Below are 23301 nucleotides of genomic sequence, written 5' to 3'. Positions count from 1 at the left end.
AAAAAAGAAAAGTATTGCAATTACTATGAAACGGTTTGATTATTTTATATGAATAAGTACATTATGAAAGTGATTAGCTGTTGATCAAACGGTTGGCGTTTTATTATCAACAGCTTATCAACGGTTTTAAGCTATTTGAAGTTTTCATTTTTCTAGGGCAGCTATCCAACTGGGAGATCAAGAAGAAAACCAATGGAGTAAGGTTAATTTTCTTTTTCCCATACCAAATTAATTGTCATTATTTTAATTTTTCATTGGTCTTAAGTTTTTGATCGATTGACAAAAACATATAATTGATCTTTATTATATTAGTTGATTTTACCATTTCAATTAATTTTTGGACTATACCTCATTTATGTTCGTTAATGCAGACTGAAATTAGTGAAGCAATCATGATTATGTAGTTAGCCTAATTTGGTAATTTAAGTTGAATATTTACGCGTAAGATTTCATCGGTTTCAAATGTAGAAAGTTAGACCATAATGTTGGATTTATATCTGAATGTTTTAGATAAATTTTTTATATTGCTGTAAAATTTCGTGTTTATTAGTTTTGGATATAGATTATGAAAGCTTTGATCCTTCGATTTCTACTCCATGTTTGGTTATTTAAATGTGTTTGAGTTTTATGATTTATTACTAGTTTGTTTCTAAATCAATTTTCATTAGTAGTTTATTTACTATTAGCAACTTAATTTCATTTTTTTTTTTTTTTTTTTTTGATGAATCTGTTTGTTGTCCAGATTTGTGAATAGTTTTAGAAGATATGAACCATTTGTTAATTCATGGACTGGTTTTTTAAGTTATTGATTCGGCATTGTGAAAACCCTTGTTTATCTGCTCTTCGAGATGTTTTATATTTCCATGTATATGGGACTTGATTCTTGTCATAAAAAGTTATACAAGTAATTTGCTTAATCATAGCTGATTTGGTAAAGTTTTGATACATACCTAATGTTAGATGCATTGTTTGTAGCAACTTCACTACTTAGGAGCGATGTTGGTTCCACTCAATCTATCGCGATCTGCTTAGAAGAGAAGCAAATAAACTATGTTTAAAAGAGGAAATAAATCACTATTTCTATGGCGATCAGTTCGGAACTGTCAGTTACCTGGTGTTGTTGCAGTTCTGGGGTTAGTCATCTTTGTCGCTTTACTGTATTCTCTATGCATTGGGGAAAATTCGGCCGCAGATAAAAGCATTTATGATCATGCAAAGCAACGGCTTGTATATCAAGTGCTTCCCAACCCGACTGTGGAATTTATAAAAGAAACACAAGTCATTTGGCAAATACCATCTGATCCTAAAGCAGTTCTGTTTATAGCTCATGGGTGTGGTGGCAGTGCCCTTAACTTTTGGGACAGATGCCCTGGGTGTCCAAATTGTGTAGGGTTGCCTGAAGAAAAGCAAATCGTCCTTGATGCTCTCGCTCAAAATTTTGCTGTTTTTGTTATTACAAAAGCTGATGTCTGTTGGTCATATGGAGAAGATGGATTAAGGGTGAAAGAAATCATGAAATGGTGGCTGGAAAAGCATGACTTAGTGAAATTTCCGTTGGTTGGTTTAGGGGCTTCGTCTGGTGGTTATTTTCTATCTGTACTTGCAACGGAGGTAAGATTTAGGGGAATTGTTCTTATGATTGCTTCCGGACTGTTTGATAAGATGGATAGCATCCCAGACAACTACCCTCCTACCCTGTTTGTGCACATGCCCAAGGATGTCAAAAGGGGAAGGAAGATTAACAGACACATTGAGATGTTGAGAAAGAAGGGTGTTGAAACTCAAGAGATCAAGTGCATGGAATTTTCGGTGACATCACATTGGCTAGGTGATAGAGTTGTGGGCTTAAACCAGACCACATCATCCAAGTTATTTGAACTGTTCTGCAGCAGAGGTTTTATCGATGCCAAAGGGTATATGGAAAATGATGGACGGTCGACTCCTTGGAGAGAAGCCCTGAAGCAAAGCGACATTCTTTTGCCATACGGATCTTACTTGATGCTTCACATTGAAGAAGAGCTGAATCTAGCTTATGCATATCATGAAATGACAAGCTTGCAGTCAGATCAAATCTTTGAATGGCTTAAAACCCACCTTTAGATTATAATCACGATTTAACATCTTACATTTAATTTTCTTTCAATGTTCAATCTTTCATTTAGATGCTCTGTACCTACGTATGAGATCATAACTGACTAGAAAAATGAGTGACGGCGCAATATCTTTTGGCTTTTGGGCTATAATGAACTAATTTAATACGATTGATTCAACTGCCTATGTTTCTTTTATCATGAAGTAATAGACAATCGTTGATTTGAAGTAATTTTCGATTTGAAACCACTTTGTCGCAGAGGTAAGGTTGTTTATATTGCACCCCCTTAAGGCAGGAGCTTATTTAGAGGTATTGGGTAGAAGTTTATGCATTATTGCTGATTTTTATGGAAGTCTCATGTGTACAATTTAGCAGCTTCATCCTATCTTATAAAGGAGAGAAATAAACCTGCCAAGGTCCAATTAGAGTCTGAGTTATACAACTAAAGCGATCTTTCGCTTCATTTGGATAACAGATGTACTCTCGATGGGAATGAGTTTCTCATTTCATGATTTTTCGTTTCAATTAGAATCTGATCAAGCTTATAAACTAATTGTATATAGGGGATAGTTTAGAAGCAATGGTGGTTGTTTGATTGAGCTTTTGATCTCATGTGTATAGCAGGCAATCTCAATGTTCCTTGGGACAGTTCCTGTGATTATAAATATATAACATGATTGGATAGGGAATGTGGAAAAAAAGGGACTAAGGGAGAGAAGAGGGAGGGTGAAAAGCGGGAAGACAATTATGGTTCTACACCGAATACATAAAGATTAATAAAGAATACCTGAAAATTATATATAAACAGAGGGAGTTATTATTGAATAAACTATGTGATGCTTAGCATTCCTCTCGCTTCCAACCTACAATAGACATTGACGACAATGATGCTTTAATTCTTTCAGTGCATAATTTAACGCAGCCGTAGAAAGTACCTAAAATAATATATCCGTGGAATGTAGCAAAAGCGCATGTATGAGCATGCACCGATGGGTGGCCGCCATGCCTAATGCCTCGTTGATGCTTACATGTTATGCTGAAAGTTGCCATGAAATAGAAGGCCCTTAATCAATAACAAGTTGTTTTCTGTTTTGACATCTTCTTCCCTTGTCGTCATTAATCACATATGCATGGGACATACACCCTATTAAGCTTACTGCTCTTCATTTCGGCCTTCCGAAAAGCAGTAGTAACACATGAACCACCCCTTTTATGATCATTGATAGTTAACAACCTTCATAAGTTTTGTAGCAACTACAAAGCTAGTTTATAAAATAACTTGCAACATAGGGAAGAGGAGTACTACATAGTCTACATATAACATTTATTACTGCAAAAACTAATATTGGTGAAAAAAAAAAATGGTTTGAGGAGGGTAAGATTTTGATAATTTCCAAAATATATAAGTAATCATAAAAATGTTAAATACATTGTAAAATATAATAAAAGTTTAGAAGTTGACAGTTGACACAATAATATTCAAATGAAGCAAACAAAATTTCTATTTGTCAATGATAATGTACATTCCTACATATTTATGAAATTTTATGGTCAATGTGTGCTAAAAAATGAAGGTTGTACAATTTTTTGCCAATGTCATGGAAATGGATCTTCCTCTACTAGGCCTTTTTCGTTTGAAATTACTTTTTAGTTTCCAGTTCAATTTATTTAATTTCCTCCCTTTATTTCCATAAACAAAAAGTTTCATATGTAGTTGGTCACACCTTGTGGTCGGGGTTACTTGGTCGGGGGTTACTCGATCGGTTAGGGGTTACTTGGTCAAGAGTTATTCGATCAATCAAGGGTTACTCAGTCGGTCAAGGATTACTCGGTCAGGGGTTACCCTGTCAGTATTTTAGTGTGTGCCAGCCGGCCACACGGTGTGACCAACCACAAAGAAAACACTTTGTTCATAAAATTCAATTTAGTTCAAATTCATTTGGTAAAAAAAAAAATTAGAACCTTATTCACTATCACGATGTATATCATATAATTATAGTTAATTTGTGGCTTTTCGATGTCCAAAAGAACTAAAAAAAAAAATTACATGGCTCTTAGCCAACCCATCAAGCAATATTGTAACCAAAAGAAATAAAAAAATTAAAAAATAATTATATGATTACTATTGAGTTCAATTAAAAAAAAGTACGAAGTAAATTCTTGACCAAGCAAAAAAAAATTAACTTGCCGACTTTATATCAAGATTCGAAACATATGTAGTGTATATTTATTTTTTTTATTGTCAAAATTTAATTTGATCAAATTGCCAAGTTCCTTTTCCCTACGTTCGCTACGTAAGGCCACCCAACCAAAGGGCGGCAAAAAAGATGCTCAAAATTATTGAAAGATGATCAAAATTTTCAATTTGGTCGGTTTGATTAGGCTCTTTTTGTTGTTTTGCATTACTTTTTTTTTTTTTGCTTCAATCTATTTAGTGACAGATACCAGCACTAAAATCTTAATCAATATCGACTCAGCTTAATTAATGATCCTCTTATATGACTAATTTCTCATATTGTATAATTGCATAAAGAGCCACAATTTATTACCTTGATAAACAAAATACATTTTATCTATAATTGCATAAAGAGCCATAATTTATTACCTTGATAAACAAAATACATTTTATCAAGTGACAAAATCGTAAATAAATCAATAAAATTATTCGGTCAGCATTTGTTTATCAAGGTGATAAATTTGTAATTTCTCATAATTTAGGAAGCAGAAAGAGAATATCACATTTTAATTTTGCCATTCAAACCATGGAACTTCTAGCCACAATGTCTAGTGTCATAAAACAAGTGTGGAAAGAAAGAAGATTGCATGTGATGACTATATTACTCACGCTCTTTATTTTACTACTCGTGTCGGATCATAAGTAGTATCTCTTCATTTTTGTATGGAAACCATTTGAAAAAACAAGCCGAGTGTAACACTTAAACGCATACCCATGTCTGATATGAGATCCTGTAATCCGAAAAACATAGGTTATGACTCTCATGAGTATGTTACCTTCCTATATAAAAGTAGCCAACATCATCATAAACTGCAGTCATATAAGGATGATAAGTAACCTACTCAACAGAAACAAATGCAAAAGCAAATAATAATGAAGTTTGGTAATTTAATTAAGAACAGAAACATGAGATTTGTTAGGAACAAAAATACTTGATTAATCTTGCTTTTGTCACTCAAGCTTGTCCAATTAGGCAGGTGACTAATCAATCAGTAGGACCAGCCAACTCATCAAGATAACACCTTTATCAAGTGGCAAGAATCTTGTCAATTCTACAAATACTTTATATAATCAGCAGTTATTTCATCTACAATTATAAGTACCTAATTATAAGTACTAATTCTAGTCATTTTAAGTTCTATAGCTAAACTTATTATACACTAAATCAGCAAGAGTATGCAGTAAGATTACTTTGCCAATGCTTGTGAAGTAAGAAATAAATTCAAAGCTATTCTGTCGTGCCTCAAAAAGTTCCTGCATGAAGAATGACGTCAGAAGCTGATATACCAGAATCCTTAAATATGCAAGTAAGTAGGAACTATGCACTCTAACTAAATGGTACAGTGTTTTCTGCTATGCTGATGCTTTTAATATGCCCAAAAATAAGCTTTATTTCTGCTTTATCGAAATATATTTTGTGTTTGTGAACCATTTTGGATGATCAACTTCTGATCATGTTTGGAGCTGACTTAAATATGCACTATGACAGTAACATTGAATCTTAAGCCATTTTGTGCATAAGTTCTGAATCCACTTCTCAAATTCTGTGTTTTGCTTCATTGTCTGTAAAACAAAACATTATCGCTACTAGAATCTAATAAATGTAGAAGTTCCAGCATAGCAGTGTCGTTAATAATTCTACCAACGTTAGGGTAACATACCCAAGGGAATCAAGATTTTAGAACAAATTCATTCTTAAATAAAGTTTCATTAACAACAAAAGTATAAGAAAACCTGGTTCCACTAGAGCTAAAATTGAGACAGTTAACAAGAAATATGACTTATGCTTAAAATATGTTGACAACACCTCAACTTCACATACATCACAGATAAGAATAACACAAAAGTCCTCTAGATTATGCTTTAGCTATCTTTAATTCTTTCTTCCCCTTCTAGATGTCTTTCCATCAAAGGTCTCAAAGAATACAGCTTATTTTCTATTTTCACTAAGTAAACCAAGAACTAAAACTGAACATATTTTCATTTCATGAAGGCCAAAACTCTTTTTGTTCCAACTAAAAAGATATGTAAAAGCGATGATAATTAAAATCCCAATCCCCATCTGAATCAGGGGCAAGTTTAGTTAAATTAATAGTTTATGAACCATCTTCAAAATTGCAAATTATGAATAAGTGATGAAATTTTAATGTTACGTATGAATAGATAAATATATGAATCATTTGGTAGATATAATAAAGGACTATTGGTTGTATTTGTTTTTTACATTGCATAACCTCAACCCAAGGCTTACTATAATAATAATAAGAAAGATGGAGTTTAGTGAGGTAGCTTTTTTCCCAAACACATTGACCTATGCAGGAACAATTTCCAGAATCATAATCTCAAAATCTCTTTTCGCAAATAAAACCTAGAAAAGCACATTGGTTTGATGGTAAGCTGAACTAGAGCACAATGTATAAAAAGGCTCAAGGGTGCACCAAGGCATTTCAGAGTTCCTTGTGCCTAAGGTGCGCCTAAGACACTACATAATTTATGCATACCCAGTTTCAGATTCCTTTGAACATACTCAGTTTCAGTGCTCCTTAAGCTGCGCCTCATCAAAATCGCCTCGCCTAAACCACAAAAAGTGCATAATCCGTGACGCCTTGCACCTCAGCGCCTAGTTGCGCCTTTTCAAACACTGCTAGAGCATCATGCATTCAGACTGTCAATTACCGTTAATTTCATTACTCTAGTATCCGGATAAGAGACATTATTATATAGTAAAAACTAAGCTATCATAAGTAATCATGAAATTATATCAAGTGAATAGCTAATGACAATTAATCAATCAATATAAATTGCCCAGAACCAATGAACCATTATACTTGAAATGTCTGCTAGCATCCAGTGATTACTTGTAGGGTGTACACAAAAAAAGCTGGACACAAGTTTGAAACAAATTCAAAGAATTCAATTCCAGAACCATGAAACAGATATCGGTGGACATTTGTTCCATGTGTAGCTAGCACTCTTATGGCACTGAATCCAACAGGATAGTATAATTTATAATTTGCAACTAGTCTTTCATAGGTTTAATTTTGTAGTGTAAAACAGCCCAAATGTGTTAAATGAAAGCAACCATACAATCTCAGTACATAATAGTAAGATTAATTTATTCTTTTAAGTTATAGTAGTGAATGTACTACAAATGAAATATAGTGTTTGGATACCTGAAACTGGAACAGGTTCTCATGATTCTGAGTCCATTACTAGTCTGAAAAGTAAAGTTCAATACTCTTGCTTTTGTTTGATGGTTCGGTTGATAGAGACTTCTCGTTCCTGATATCGGCAAAAAAAATTCTCAGTTTCAAGTCAAATTCTTTAATTGCATCCAAAGATCTGTAGTGTTTGATTAAAAGGAATATGAAACTCAATATGTTAAAAATGAGCAGGTAATTTTTAGAAAAATAGTACACATATCGCTGCTTAGGAAAATACGGTTTTAATAGAGGCATGATTTAACCCATTTTCCTTAAGGAAAAGAAATTTCAATCAAACAATAACACAAGTGAGTGAATCAATAAAGAACAGAAACTCTGTTCTGCCCCTAGGATGGGACTCATTTTGCTCTGAAGTAGCATTTATATTGAGCGTCTTAAAATTTAATGCATCTGAAAGCTTATGCTTTATCCTTGCACAGGCAAGAGATGAGGAAGATATAGATAAGACAGACAAGCAATGCATCTTAAACACAGACAACCATCCAAAGGAGCACGCTACCATAGAAAATGTGTTGCAGGCACATTATAAGCAAACAACTGGGACAAATGATGAGGAGGAAAGAAAAACAAACATCACTGTAGGAAATGGAAGCAGTGAATATACAGAAGGTGAATCTTTTATGTACCCACCAACTGTTGAAAAGGTTGCTTATGAAGACACTGTAAGACAGTCAAAAGATTTCACAGAAGCAATATTAGATGATGCAATAACCACGATATCAAAGACCAAAATCCAGCAGGACAGTAAGAAGCTTGCAACTGCAGAAGATGCAGATGAGCTGCCAACTGGAAGACCAGGTCTAGATGAAAAGGGCAGAGAGACTTCAGATAGCATGAAAATTGCTAATCAAGAACCTAAAAGTGGACATCATAATGAAGAAAAGGAAAGCGACATCAAAACTGACAATGATGCTTATAATGAAAATCAGGATAAATTAAATTTACATGAAATTAAGACAGTGGAACTTCCAGTTTGTGTCTTTGAGCAATTGGAGGGCTTAAAAATCGATTTGAAATCAGAAGACTTGGAGAAAACATTCACAGAAGCAGTCAAAGGACCAAGGACCATGACACAGAAAGATGAAGAAGAGAAGGTGGATTCCACTGGACTTGCAGATATTAGCGTGTTACATACATTTAGTTCCCCAACTGACAGTAATAAAGAGTCAATCTCAGAAACCATAAAGGATATGAAGGAGCTAGGTGTCAGCTCTTGGGAGAACATCAATACAGTCGGGGAAAAGAAAGGTGTAAATGAAGTTGGCAATAATAATAATCTAGAAGAGGTTGAAGATACAAGTAGATCAAATATAATGTTGACGGAAATAACTGACGCTGAAGGTGAGAACTTTGAAAGTAATACCAACAGCCACAGAGACAAAATTCATCCAGATGAAGGGGATCAAAATGAACAAGATACTTTCATATCTGAAACTGACTCAGGAAATTCTGTCAAGGGGCCTCCAGAAAGTGCCATGGAAATTCCTGAAAAATGCACAGTAGAAGCAGCGATGAGGCAGGAGGGATTAGAGACAGAAATTCTGGAGGAAGTTTTGAAATTGAGCTCAGAATACATTGAGGCAGGTGAGACAACAGACGATGTCACATACTCTGAGCACGGAGAAACAAAGTCGGACATTGTTTCTTCAGAGGATCAAAGAAATGAAAACCACACAGTGGGAGCAGGAAATTGTCATGCATCTAAAATTTCTCAAGATGTAAGCCATCCCTAGTTTCATCTAATAATTCAGTCTAAAAGTTTCCTAGTCATCCTTAACTCTTAAAACACAATTAAGGCACATGTATATTGCTTTTAGAATACCGCTGAGGCTTTTATGAAAAAAAAAAAAAAAAAAAAAAAAAAAAAAAAAAAAAAAAAAAAAAACTGACTTCAGAGGGGATGTTAAATTTCAGAATGAAGATGATTTACTCTTTAGCAATAACACAGAAGCTATAGACAGAGGGGATGAAAAGAAAAATTTATACACTGAATCTCAACAAGAACAAGAAAATCAAAAGATTGAACTTTCAAAAGAAGAGAGCTTTCCCAAAGATCAAGCCTCTGAAGTAAATAAAACCAAAGAATTCACACATTCCGAAGTGAACTCTGATGAAGACATGAAAAAAAATGGTGCTGACTTTACAACAAGTGTAACTAAAGAAGAAATGATGCAAGAGTTTATGGAGTCTGATCCAGAAAAAAGACTAGAGGTGCAAAATGAGAAGGAATCAACAGAAGCTAAAACCAAAGGGCAGGCTTCCGACAACCATTTACAAGAAAGAAAAATAGCCAGTAAGTGTTATAATAGCTCATTTCTTATTGATAGATCTTAGTGCTAATAAAACTAACAGTAGAGATATACATGCTATAACATATACTTAATTCTTATTTCTTCAATAAAGAAAGATGCAGAAACAAATGAAATGAACATAAACATTGGTTGAAACAGCATCCTAACTTTCAGTGACTTTCATTAACCTTCTATAATATATCAAGGTTTGCAAAATAATTTGCCGGAGAATATACAATGACAGAGTAATTGCATGATAAGGAAATAAGATGTCGACATCATAATGAAGCAGTTGTATGACTTGTATCACACCGTATATCTGTATGAAGACAATATCTTTGTTTATAATTGTCTTCCTTTTATAAACCCATCAATTATAATGATGACAGTATAAACCTTAGTCAATGAAAACCAAAAAATGAGGTTTCAGGTTATACTAGAAGTTGCTATGCTTATATTCTTTTAGAACCAGCACTTAGTTTTTAAAATCGCAACTCAAAGTATGCTTATCACATAACTCTAATCACCCCTACACCAAGTAAGCATTGAGCAACAAGATTGTCATTGGGTATAAATAAAAGCACACACCACCAACTCTCTCTATCCTTTAATTGGGATGCGGTTCAAGATACTAATAGCATGGATATGCAAGGTGCAGGTGATGCAGAGGAGGAAACAATCTGTAAATACGATTCTACATCAGTCAATATTTCTCCAGAACAATCAGCTGAGAGAACTGATCAATCGAGCTTTGAGGTAAAAGAAGCAGAAATCAGCAGGGAGAAGAAACAATGCATTGATCTAGATGACTTCCAGAGTAAAAATCCAACTACTGAACAGGTATGAAAGAGATAATGAAACTTTAAATGGACAGCAATTTCAATCTTGTGATACATTTGTGGTAATTTGACCATCATCCATCACTAGGATCAAAATGGATCAACACTCTTGGAGGAATATACATATGATGTTATCATGCAAGATTCTACTGACAGAAGTATGGATGACAGCTTTCCAAAAGAAAAGCTACAGAATCAAATATCTGACGAGAACCATTCTGAAAAAGCAGAAACAAACCAAGAGATTATTGAAAATTCTCCAAGACAGGATGAAGTTACCGAGATTTTAAATGACAGTATGAAGTTTATTGAAGCAGATGCAACAATAGACAAGCAACATGAAAATCTTGAAGATGAGGATATATACAATCTAATAAAAAGTGTTCTGACAGAAAAAGTAAGAACTTGTTTTGTTTATCATTCTAGTTATAACCCCCACCCAATGAAAGAATAAGATCAGCTTGAAAGGAAATGCCTCAAAAATTTTATGGAGAAAAGAAACAGAAGCTTTTCTCCCAGATAATTGTAATAATTTTTGGGCCAAAAAATATTGAGCCACATAATTCTCAATTGCAAATTGTTTCAAAACAACTTACCATGACACTTACCAAGGGATTTTTCAGGACATAAAAGCAGAATTAGGTATCATTGAAGTACAAATGGATAAAAATACATATGCACAAATTTGTTCCGACGAGATTCATGAAGAAAAAACAGTCGCCAAGAAGGAGATTGTGAATCAAAGTTCTAAAGAGAGCAACTCTTGTAGTGAAAAACAAGGTCAAGAGATCGCTGAAGCATGTACACAAGTTCTGAGGAATGACGAATGGAAAAGGATTGCTTGTGAAGACATTCAAGTCAATGAAGTTGAGGAAGAAGCAGCTATTGATAAACAAAAATGTAGCAAAGAGACTGAGGATCAGACAACAAATGGTGACTCCACAGACATGGTCGATGGAGTAGATTTTAAACAAGAAAATGAGAATCTCATAAGCATGGTGGAAGATATGAATCAGGTAACTTATAAACTATTAGCCATCCAGTCATATTACACGCCTCTTCCCTCCACAAGATGGAAAAAACTGATATCTATATATGTTTACGAAATAACTGACCATGGCCTGCTGATTTTCAGGTCACAAATGCTGAATCAGACAATTTAAACGTACTAGAAGACAAGCTTCATGAACAAACTGGTTACAATCCGGATCACAAAACAGAAGTGGACAATAATGTGGAATATGTGAATCAAAGCTCTGGAGAGGGAAACTCTTGCAATGAAAAACAAGATCAACAGAAGGCTAAAGCATCTACACCACATATAGAAGCAGAATTTGCCATTTCAAGAAAAGGTGAATGCACTAGGGTTTCTAGTGAAGAAGTTCAAGTAATTGAAATTGAAGAAGAAGCAGCTATTGATAAACAGCCATTTACATCAAAGACTCATACCATACCTGAGGTTGGAGAAGAGATTTTACTAGCAAATGCAAATTCCAAGAGTGCATTGGAAGACTTGAATCAGGTAACGTATATTTGTCTTGCTAGACCAAGTCAATCAGAGAGCTTAATATAGTATATTGCTTCACCATTACACAAAAAGAAAAACATAGTCTTCCTCATTATACTTAGTTTCTATTGGAATCAAAACCAATATTGCAGGACAAAAATGCTCAATTGAGCAGCACTGAAATAGAAAAGGATGAAAAAGAAAATGAAGATAATTGTTTTAGTGAGATCCATCAAACAAAAGCGGTGAACAGTAAGGAGATTTTGAATCAGAGCTTCGAAGAGAGCAATTCCTGGACTGAAACACAAGATAAAGAGATTGCACAAGCATCTACACCACCTCCAGGAGCCGAAATCATTCAAGTCAGTGAAATTGAAAAAGAAACATCTATTGGGGCAATTGAGCAACAAATCATAGAAAATGAGAACTCCATGTATACATTGAAAGATGTGGATCAGGTAACAAAAGTCATCCATGAACACCTTCTAGTAATTTTTTTGAGCTTCTCAATTACAATAGCGGAAATATCAGCCTCAAAAAATCTTTAATTATCATGAAACTAACTAGGTGCGATTTCAGAACATGAGTACAAGATCAATAATCATTGAAGCACAAACAGATGAGCAAACTGGTTCCAATGAGAATAACGTAATGGGTGAGGCGAACAATGGAAATACTGTGATTCAAATATCTGAAGTAAGTGATCATTGCGGTGGAAATCAAGATCAAGAGGTTTCTCAAGGATTTACACATCTTACAAAGGTTGAAAACCTTGTTCTAAGCAATGAAGAATTCACAAGTATCTCTAGTGAAGGCATCCAAGTTAGTGAGGTCAGTGAAGAAGCAACAATTGACGAACAACAATGTATGTTAGAGATTACAAATAGGGAAAAATCAGGTGTTTTTTCATACGAAGCCAAAGGAGTGGAGGGTTTACTAGAAAAGGAGAATTCCGTCAGCATCATGGAAGATGTGATTCAGGTAACTTTTTAAATTTAACATGCATGACCATGTCAGAGAACTTAATCATCCACAAACACTCGTGTCGTAATTTTATTTTTCTCTCTATTTTATATGCAACAATTGACAATGGGAGTAATCATGTTCAGGACTTAAATGCCCAAAGAGGCAGCATTGAAGTACAAAAGACTGAAAATACAAATGCAAACTCTTCTTTAAATGATATTCATGAATTACAAGCAGTTAACCATGACGATTTTCTAAATCAAAACTACGAACAGAGCAACTCTTGCAGCGAAAAAATAGACAAGGATACTGTTAAAGCATACACACCCCAGCTAAAAGCCAGAACCTTTGATCCAAGCAATAATGAATGCACAATGATGCCTAGTGATGAATTAAAAGTGCGCGAAGATGACAATAAAACAACAATTCAGGAGCAACAATGCTGTGCAAAGAATGAGCATCCGAATGGCGTGTGTTCAGATGAGGTTATGAGAGTGAAAAATGTAGAAGGGAATCAGAATTTTATGAACATAATTAAAAACAGAGACCAGGTAATTTTTTTCACAATAATTCATCCGTACACACTTCATTGTTCCATTTCAAGCCTTTTGCCTCTCCACATGGAGGGAGAACTTATTTCATGCCTCATAATTCTTAAGTTCAAATCCTTACTAGAAGATTGACCATGCACCTAACTTGAAAATGTTAGGACATGACGTCTGAATCAGATAACACAGATGTACTACAGGATGAGAATACACACAACCAAGCTGATTCCGAAGACATTAATGAAATAGAAGCGATCAACAATGAGGAGATTGTGAGTCAAAGCAGCAAAGAGAGTAACTCTAGCAGCGGAAATGAAGATCAGGACTTTTATCGAACATTTATACCACATCTTGAAGCCAAAAATGATGTCCAAAGAAATGATGAATGTAGTAGTATATGCAGTGAAGATATTCAAGTCACTGAAATGGTAGTAAAAGCAGCAGCTGATAAGAAGCAATGTACTTCACAGGATGAAGATCCAAATAAGACAACTGATGTGTCTTCAAATGATGTCACAAGAATGGAGATTGTACAAGAAAATGAAATCTCCATGAACAAAGTGGGTGATGTAGACCAGGAAAATTTATCCCAACAAATCATCCATGTACACTACATAGTCACATATTTAGCTTCCCCACCTAGAGGGATTGATTTTTACCTCATTATTTTGAACTTCTAATATTTAAAAATGATTGACCATATAATTAATTTCAGGACAAAAGTGCTGTATCAGACAACATTGAAGTACTACAAGCTGAAAACACAGATGTACAAACTGGTACCAAAGACATTCATGACACAATATTGGTCAACAATGAGGAGGTTACGGATAAAAGCTCTGATGAGAAAGGCTCTTATTGTGAAAAGAATATTCAAGAGACTAATGATGCATGTGCACTACAAGTAGAAGTTATACATCATGCTCCTACCAAAGATGAATGCACTAGGATCTGTAGCGAAGAGTTTCAAGTCAGTGAAGTGGAGGATAAATCAACAATTGACAAAAACAAATGTAGTTCAGAGACGGATGATCCAAATAAGACAAAAGAGGGTGTTTATTCACACAAGGTTAGAGGAGTAAAGTCTAGAAAATGAGAATTGCATGATCATACAAGTAAATTTAATTATGCTTGACCTAGGATATAAAGAATCTAAAATCATGCTTGACCTAATCAATTAGGTAACGAACTTAGTCATCATTAAAATACCTAATTACAATTAGTTTTCCAAGGCAATATGCACTGGTTAAATAAGATGTTTTCTGCTCATAACTATTAATTTTTTATTTTTTTGAGCGAATTAACCAGAGAAATTTCAGGACATGAATTCCCAATCAAATGATATACAGAAGGATGAGAAAACAAATGAACAAATTTTCTCCGATGAGATTCATGAAACGGAAGGGTTCAGCAATCAGGAGACTGTGAATCAAAGCTTCGAAGAGAACAACTCGTATAGTGGAAAGAAAGATCAAAAGAGTTCTCCAACATCTACACTGCTTCTAGAAACCACAGACCCAACTTCAAGCGATGATGAGTGGACTAGGCCACCAGGTGAAGAAGTTAAAGTTGATGAAGTTGAGGAAGAAGCAGTGATTGTGGAGCAACGATGTAATGCTGAGAATGGGGATCCAAATAAAATAAAAAATGTTGTTTTACCAATTGAGGTTGGGAGAGTAGAAATTATACAAGACAATGAGAATCATCATAACATAGTGGAAGACGTGGATCAGGTAACTTTCATCTTTAACCTTGCCATTCTAAATAGTTTGGTCATTCTTTGAGACTTCCAATTAGCATTGGGATCGTTCTCTCTACACAATTCGGAAAGTAAATCGTCAACTACTAACTCGTATATTTCTAACTTCTACGAAACAATTTCCCATGTACAAAAGAAAGGGACATTCCAAGACACAGATACAGAAGCAGACAGCATTGAAGCACAGAGGAATGAAAAGGCACATAAAGAAACAAGTTTATATGAGATTCAAGACACAAAAGTGGTCAACCAAAAGGAGACTGTCAATCAGAGCTCTGAAGAGAACACTTGCGGTGAAAAACAAGATCAGGGTACCGCTGAAGCATCTGAAATTCGAAGAAAAGACGAATGCACTAGAATCAATGGAGAAGAAATTCAAGTCAGTGATGTAAAGGAAGAAGTTGCAGATGAGAAGCTGGAACGTAGCTTTGAGACTAAGAATGTAAATAAGATAACAAATGGTATTTGTCCATCTGAGGTCAAGGGACTGGAGATTGAACAAGAAAATGAGAGTTCCATGAACATTGAACAAGATCTGGATAAGGTAACATTATTAAAAGCTAGTAGTCTAAGGGCACAACTAGTCACATTTCAAGCTTTTGCATCACACATGGAATAGGATTATATGCGCTGCATAGTTAATACTCCATAGGTTCTAATGTTTAAATCAATTGACCCTGTAACTAACCAAGAGAAATTCCAGAGTAAATAATAGTAAGTGGGAAAAGTGTTTACATTACATGAAATAAATTCCTAAAGAACATTTGTTTGCTTCATGATTGTTAATTTAAAATTTTTTTCAAAACTAATTGACCATGTACTAAACCAGGGAGCTGTACAGGGAAAAATTCTTCAACCAGAGAGCCATGAAGTGCAGCAGGTTGACCAAACACATATGAAAACTTGCTTGAATAATTTTGATGAAACAGAAGCAGTTAGGCAGCATGTAGAGATTGAGGATCAAAGTTCCAAAGAGAGCGACTTTTGTAATGATAAACAAGATCAAGAAATTGCTAGAGCATCTAAGCCAAATATAGAAGCTGAGTATCCTGTAATAGATAAAAGTACAATGATCTCTAGCAGTAAAGTTGAGGAAGAAGAAACAATTGAGATACAGCAATGCAACTCTGAAGATCCAAATGACATAAAACATGATGTGTCTTCATATGAGGTCAGACTATAGTTGGTTTCTCTTTTCTCTATAGTTTTATATCAATAAAACAAGATATATGCATAACTTAAAAATTAGTAGCTGACAAAAATATATGATCATGTATCAGAGAATTGAGGAAGATAATGTCATTGAGAGCGAACTTAATCAACCTGTAGGCACTGAAACATCTGGACAAAACGGTAACATAAAGAAGGATGGTTTGGATCTAAGTCAATCTGCTAAAAAGTCCAATGACCACACACAATTAATAGAATACAACACAGCAGCAGGGTTGGAATCAGAGCATCATAAGCATGAAAATGAGGATCCAAGGGAAATGACCAACCGCTTCGAAGAAGAGGTAGATCCCCCTTTGTTTTGATGCATCTTTAATTTACCACACAACAATGAAATACCTACACTTTTACCAATAAGGACTAAATGATTTAGTTCTAGTCAAGATTTAATACAGGAATATTAATTTCACTGACACACAGAAGAAAGTTCCTTTTTCACTAACAAGAATCCCATAGAGCAGAAAGTACAAGTGTCAGAATCATCATTCTTAAAAGTAATTAGTAATTTATCAATCATAAAAAGAAAAAGGAAGTGTTAAGAAACAGAGAACTTACAGTGAAACTTTTCTTTTCCTATGGGGAATAGAATCCAGAACCAGCTTCCTCTACTAGAGGATAATGATTTCTAATCGTTCTGTCAAAAAGTACAAAACAAATAATTAGTTGCCAAGTCAGGCTCAAAAACTTTTTCATCAAGTGCTACCAATAACGTATTAATTTATTAAGAAAAAGACTAAACTGGTGTAAAATGATTGTGATGAACCAGGTGAAACATACTTATGAATCAATCTCGACAAATGAGATAGACACGGTCAGTGAAAAGGTCAAGTATGTGGAGCTAGGTGCATCAATTGCAGGAGAGGTATCAAGTGTGCAATATGTCTTGGCCCCCGAATTTGGTATTTCAAGAGAGAGCATTGACAAGGAGGGCAAACAGGGGGTAGATACTATTAAAACCAAGGGTCTTTTGGAAAGAAACAATATGAAGGCCCTTGAAGTCAGTTCAACTGACGAAATTCAACATTTAAGTGTCATAAAAGAGTTTCCTCACAAGGTTGAAGCCGAAGAGGTCGAACTGATTAAGCTAACTGAAATAGATCATGATTTCCAAGATAAGGCTTCTACAGAACTACATGCAAAGAAATTTTTTGAAGACCAGGAGTTTGATGATGCCAAACATGAAGAAAAACTTTCCAAAGCTACAATATCCGATGTAAACAGTCAAGATGTCACTGAAATAACAACAGATGAGACTGTACAAAAACATAATTGGCAAGCAAGTGAACCACTAGACCAGCTGCAAGAGCCATCATCTAAAGAATGTGAGCAAAAGATTGAAAGTTGCAAAACTGAAGATAGAGATGAGAGCACCAAAACAATGAAAGGTCAGAAGGATGAAAAGCCAAATGACTCATCTGAAAAGACATCACAAGAGACATGCTCGTTAGAAGAGGAACAAAGAGAGCTAGAAGTATCAAACTCAGATTTTATACCAAGTGTGGTCTTACTGAAACCAGTAGTGAAAGATGTGACAAAAGATATATCACACAAGCCAGAGCCTGAAAACGAGTCATCAGAATTTCAAGGTGCAACTTCTGCCTCAGAATATGAACTAAATTCAGAACTTGAGATGTCGATGTACAGTTGCTCACAAGAGAGCAAAAAGGAGAATGAATGCCAGTCTTTAGAGAAGTCAGAACAAACCAACGATATTTCTGTTCAATATGAATCATCACCTGAACTTATTTCCGAAAGAAACGTTGTAAATATGTGTGAGATAGCCTCTGATATTCAAGAAAGAAATGAAATCTCTGAGCATATTGCTAAACAATATGATCAAGAATGGATAAATTCAGAAGATTGCAACGAAGACAAAAGGCAAAAGGCAGCAAAAACTCAGCTCACAATGGGAGAAAATAAAAGCAAGGACAGTGAAGAATACAAAGATCCAATATGTGATACTACAATTACAGAGGTAAGAATTTGCAACACAATTTTTTTTTGTAAAAAAAAGGTATATATTTGTGGCCCACACTGACAATTTTATATTTTATTTAGGAGAAGATGCAGATTAGAGCACTGTAATAGATACTTATAATACAACCTCTTTCGCAATCTTTAAGGGGTAGGGTAGAGTAATTAACTAAGTAAACATCCAAGAGGGATGAAAACTTATTAATAACTACTCGTGTTATTCAAATAAGTTGTTAAATCAAGAGAATCATTTGTGTTACGGGAAACCTAGCAGGTGTTCAAAAATATTGTGAGTTAAAACATTCCTTGCCTTGATTTACACTTCTTGAACTGTTAGGAAATTTCCTAAATACCAAGTTTTGGGATAATGGGAAACATAGAAGTGTAAAAATACAGTGAATTGAAACACTCACGGAGTCATGGACTATTATAAACACTTCCTTAATTATTTTCTGTAGTAGATGCCAAGCTATAATGTTCGCCAAAATTGACCCATTAAGTGAACCAGGTGAGCTCTATTGATGACTCTATGAAGGAAGCTTATAAGCAACTAAGTGAGAAAAATGCTTTTGTGCAAGTTAATCACCTAGTTCAAAACCATGAAATTCTACATAAAGTAACTGAATCCAATGAGATGAATGGATCAAATTCACAAGAGGCTCTTCTGCAAAGAGACATGGGGGATGATTTTGATATCAGCACATCTGTGGAAACTCAGAAGATAAATGACAGGCAAATGTTTCCTCCAAACGCTGTAGAGATTGATATATTATCTGCAAGAGATGCCGAAGAAATTACAGATGTAGATGAGTTAGAACGAGATTCAAGTGATGAGAGTTCAAAAGAAACCAAAGCAAATCAGTTCTCAGAAAAGCTGGAGCAAGATGATGCAAAAGGAGAAAATAAATGTCAAGATCAAATGGCTATTCTCATGCATTACCAAGATGTCATAGAAACAGATGTTGTAGCAAGGCACATTACCCAGGCAAATGAAACGAATGAGAAACTTCAGGCACCAGTGTATCAGAACCTTGAGGAGACAAATGAAACTACTAAACCAGTTGCAGAAATTGAAGGGAAAACAGATGATAGCTTATCTGAAAAACAAGTGAAAGAGATATGTGTGCCAGAAAAAGAACAAAAGGAGCTTAAAGTCCTAAATTTGAAAGATGAACCTAACGACGATTCACTGTCAAAGCAAGAACTAGTAGAAATAGTCCAGACCACTGGTGATTCAACAATGAAAGAGCCTGAAGACTTGTCAGTGGAGTTAGAGGCTACTACTTCTACAGCAAAGACCGAGACAAGCACAGAACCAATGAATTATTCTGAGCCTTCCTCACAAACAATAAAATATAAAACCAAGGTGCAGGATTTAAAATCCACTGAGTTCCATGAGCTGACAAAAAGTTCTCAGGAGGCACTAGAGCGCAAAGGTGAGGAGCTGGCTAAATCAGAAAAAACTCTTCAGGAAAAGGATCACCAGACAAAAAGCAATGAGCTCATAGCAGAAGAAAGAAGTTTGAACAACTTTGGAGCACATGTAGCCGCAACAGATGTGGTGAATTATGATAAAATTGCAGTAAGTACCTTTTTTGAAATCATGTGGTCATTGGTAGTACAGAATCTGTTTCTTGTCTTCCATTTTTCGTTTATTTCAATTACTTATTTCATCCTTCAAATTTACTGCATTGCCATAAAGCCAATCCTTTACCTATGGTAATGCCATATAAAAACGGAAAAAAAAAAAAAAAAAAAAAAAAAAAAAAAAAAAAAAAAATGGAGATGGGTGGAACATGGGATGAGTGATAAGATTCTACAATTTTTTAATCTAGTATTAAATTTCTATTCCAGGATATACCAGTGGCAATGTTTTTTCAATAGCACTCCTTATAGAAAGCTAAATGCTAAGTGGCTAGCTGTAGAAAAGTTTGTTTGATTGAGCATAAATTATTTTACAAGCACTTCACAGTTAATTACTAAATCAGAAAAGCTGGATCCTTTGATTGAAAACCGCCAGTGGGTGACTAATCAGCAATTAAGCAATATTTATTTAGTTCTTTGGCAATTGAAATTATATTAACAACCAAAAAAAATTTACACACAACCACCAAAACTGACTACACACACCGAACAACTATAAAGCACCTCAATTCTGAGCTTCTACCACCACCTCCCGACATTCTGGGAAGCCACTATATTATTACATATCACAACCAGAAATCACTAAACATACTTGTGATAAATTTTATTTTTTCCCAATAGTACTCTCTCCACAGATCTAACATCAAGTAAATATTTTGTCTGTTTCTTAGGTACTTTCGAATGATCCTACACTCGCACAACAAAACCTGCAGGAAACTAAGTCACATGATAACGTAGAAAAGAGGAAAATGGGGGAAGAACAGGAGATGATGACTGAGTTCAGCAATTCATTTGTCGATGATGGAACAGATGCCAAAGCTACAAGACATGAGCTACTTGAGCACAAGGTATACTCATCTTCTTATCAATATAGACCTTATAATATTATTTTAACCAGCAAAAACCACAAAATATGATTAATTTCTGCTCCACAGGACTCCGAAGGATTAAACGAAATCCAGAATGTGAGAGAACTCAACATTCTACATATTGAAGAAAAAGAGCAAGAACAGCAAGAAAAGTGTGAAAAGCTTCTGGACTCATCTCAATTTCAAGACTCATTGAGTAATATCCCTAAAGAGGCAAGCATTGATGATATAAAGCGACTACAGGCTGATAATAAAGAAGAACACAATGAAACTGAAGTATATGCACAAAAGGGCTTATCTACAATTGAGTCGAAAAGAATTGGAGTCACCTCAAATGATCCTGCCAAAGAAAACTCAGAGAGAGCAGTAACAGTTGACAATTCCAGCATAGCAAAGAACGAGTATTCAGAACAAATACCCGAAAACCAGAACAAAGCCCAAATCAACTCAATCACATTGGATACAACCAACAAACAACAAGAAATCATTCTACAAAGAGACACAAACAAAAGCAGAGAAGATGCAGCATTGAAACCCAAAGAATCGGAACTGAAGTTACCTCTAATATCAGAAGGTTTAAGGGAAATAGACCCAAAAACAACCCAGAAAAGATCACAAAACTTATTATCAGGAGTTGGGTCAAAAGTGAAACATTCAATTTCCAAAGTGAAGAAAGCCATAGCATGCTCATCATCTCAATTTCAACCTGAAGAAGTCATAGTAAAGCTAAATAAAAATAAGAAAAACTAAGATAAGCCATAAACATAGCTTGAATTGTTCTTCAAAAAACTTTTTTTAGTGATTTTTAATAATGCTGCTACTATATGTAATTCAGCAGAACATTGATATATGATATTGCTTAACATTGTGAGGTTGAATTTGTGTAATTGAAACGTGAGTGATTGAATTGTGTACTCCATCTGTTCCCTTTTAATTGCCTCATTCCCCAATTCTTCTTTTATAAGAGCATAGTTGATGGATGCCACGGCACCGAGCATCTACATTGATGGGAAAACATATAGGCTCCCCATTTGACAAAAAATGAAAAGGGAGACTTTTCCACCAATGTTACTCATTTTCCATTTGACAAAAATATTTTAGGGAGGTTAATATGTTGAAAGTCTCACAAAATTATTGTGGTCCCAGTTTGCCCCAAAAGTTGTCAAAACCAACGGTAAGAGCAAGATTAGCTGTAAGTCTTAAGACTTAAGATGACATCATCATTTTTAAAGTTTTTGGTCTTAAGACAAATCTTTGTTTTTTTAATACATATAAGAAGCTAAATTTAAACAAAATCTGAACTAGAGTCTTGAAAACTCAAGACTCAACTCTACACTCTATACACAGTGTTTTCACTACATATACATCAAAACACAGTGTTTTGATTAAAAAAAAAATTTAATACATTAAAATCTATGTACATTTCTTCAAAAAAAAAATTCTATGTACTTTATTTCAAAAAAAAATGTATGTACGTTGTTTCAAAAAAAAATTATAGATATGTACGTTATTTTTTAATTTTTTATATACAAAAATCATATTGTTTGTTTTATTTTATCTTAATTATGTACCTATTTTGTTTCAAAAAAAAATAAAAATACGTACCTATCATGATTTAACAACAATTATCAATTTAAATTATCCTATATTTTGTTATTGTTTGTTGGTTTTTAATACTTATCATGTATTACCTAGTCATAATAAAACTACTCTATATATGTATTATAAAAACTAAATATCCTATTGATTTTAGTATTAATACAGTTTTTTAATCCCAATTTTGACCAATTTATTTTTATTAATTGCAACTTTGGATTATTCCTCTATAATCCCAACTTTGATGTGGGCTATCATTCTTCAAACCAAAAAACTGGGAACTGGCTAAGGAAGTGAATGTAGAGTCAACAATCCTCAAAATTGACTTTAATCACCAATTCCCTCCTAAAATGATGTCCAATCAGCATCTCCTTCCAACTACTCCTTCCTGGCAAAATTAAAATCCCACCATTAATACTCTGCAACTTTCACTTTCCCCCCAATTACGACCCATTGTACTACTCTGAGAATCCCAAAAATCGCAATGGGAAGGTGAAATTGTTTTCTAGGGTTTTCATTTGAGGAA

General features: G+C 34.5%; 2 protein-coding genes and 1 long non-coding RNA gene across 15 annotated transcripts; 2 read left to right on the top strand and 1 right to left on the bottom strand.

The window, feature by feature from the left end:
* The first annotated feature begins 63 nt into the window (after positions 1 to 63).
* Positions 64 to 2275, top strand: LOC110695660. 2 transcript variants are annotated; one of them, XM_021872879.1, is made up of 2 exons: positions 64 to 202; positions 976 to 2275. In XM_021872879.1, the coding sequence occupies exon 2, from the start codon at positions 1051 to 1053 to the stop codon at positions 2098 to 2100; it is 1050 nt and encodes a 349-aa protein (XP_021728571.1). In that variant the 5' UTR covers positions 64 to 202; positions 976 to 1050; the 3' UTR covers positions 2101 to 2275. The 2 variants fall into 2 exon arrangements, with proteins under 2 accessions (XP_021728571.1, XP_021728572.1); XM_021872880.1 differs by having other exon boundaries at positions 77 to 197.
* A 3060-nt stretch (positions 2276 to 5335) lies between these two features.
* LOC110695658 lies at positions 5336 to 17452 on the bottom strand. Of its 4 annotated transcripts, none has more exons than XR_002506162.1 (4): positions 17248 to 17452; positions 7502 to 7610; positions 6830 to 6993; positions 5336 to 5582 (listed from the first exon to the last, which is right to left on the bottom strand). It is a non-coding gene; the product is annotated as an uncharacterized LOC110695658 (long non-coding RNA). The 4 variants fall into 4 exon arrangements; XR_002506160.1 differs by having other exon boundaries at positions 6830 to 6969; positions 17248 to 17450; XR_002506159.1 differs by having other exon boundaries at positions 6830 to 7610.
* LOC110695656 (uncharacterized protein PF11_0213) lies at positions 5532 to 22129 on the top strand. Of its 9 annotated transcripts, none has more exons than XM_021872871.1 (20): positions 5532 to 5635; positions 7972 to 9270; positions 9467 to 9845; positions 10502 to 10683; positions 10771 to 11079; positions 11306 to 11698; positions 11818 to 12204; positions 12342 to 12647; positions 12757 to 13170; positions 13299 to 13706; positions 13865 to 14308; positions 14419 to 14772; positions 15023 to 15436; positions 15599 to 16006; positions 16292 to 16633; positions 16743 to 16976; positions 17459 to 18667; positions 19175 to 20248; positions 20982 to 21158; positions 21246 to 22129. In XM_021872871.1, exons 1-20 carry the CDS (start codon positions 5594 to 5596, stop codon positions 21927 to 21929), a joined length of 9459 nt encoding a protein of 3152 aa, XP_021728563.1. In that variant the 5' UTR covers positions 5532 to 5593; the 3' UTR covers positions 21930 to 22129. The 9 variants fall into 9 exon arrangements, with proteins under 9 accessions (XP_021728563.1, XP_021728564.1, XP_021728567.1 ...); XM_021872872.1 differs by having other exon boundaries at positions 10496 to 10683; positions 12769 to 13170; XM_021872875.1 differs by having other exon boundaries at positions 10496 to 10683; positions 13431 to 13706.
* The last annotated feature ends 1172 nt before the right edge of the window (positions 22130 to 23301 follow it).

This window comes from Chenopodium quinoa, unplaced genomic scaffold (assembly GCF_001683475.1).
Source record: "Chenopodium quinoa cultivar QQ74 unplaced genomic scaffold, ASM168347v1, whole genome shotgun sequence".
NCBI classification, from domain to species: Eukaryota; Viridiplantae; Streptophyta; class Magnoliopsida; order Caryophyllales; family Amaranthaceae; genus Chenopodium; species Chenopodium quinoa.
The sequence above is the reverse complement of the archived record's forward strand: the minus strand, read 5'-3'. Positions and strand labels throughout refer to the sequence as shown.

Bases quoted from the DNA above. Each gene is read 5' to 3' on its own strand.
- LOC110695660 (XM_021872879.1), top strand. From the start codon at position 1,051: ATGTTTAAAAGAGGAAATAAATCACTATTTCTATGGCGATCAGTTCGG.
- LOC110695656 (XM_021872870.1), top strand. From the start codon at position 5,594: ATGACGTCAGAAGCTGATATACCAGAATCCTTAAATATGCAA. The intron at 9,846-10,495 runs GTAAGTGTTATA...TGGATATGCAAG, and splicing joins ACAAGAAAGAAAAATAGCCA to GTGCAGGTGATGCAGAGGAG. The intron at 13,171-13,298 runs GTAACTTTTTAA...AATCATGTTCAG, and splicing joins TCATGGAAGATGTGATTCAG to GACTTAAATGCCCAAAGAGG.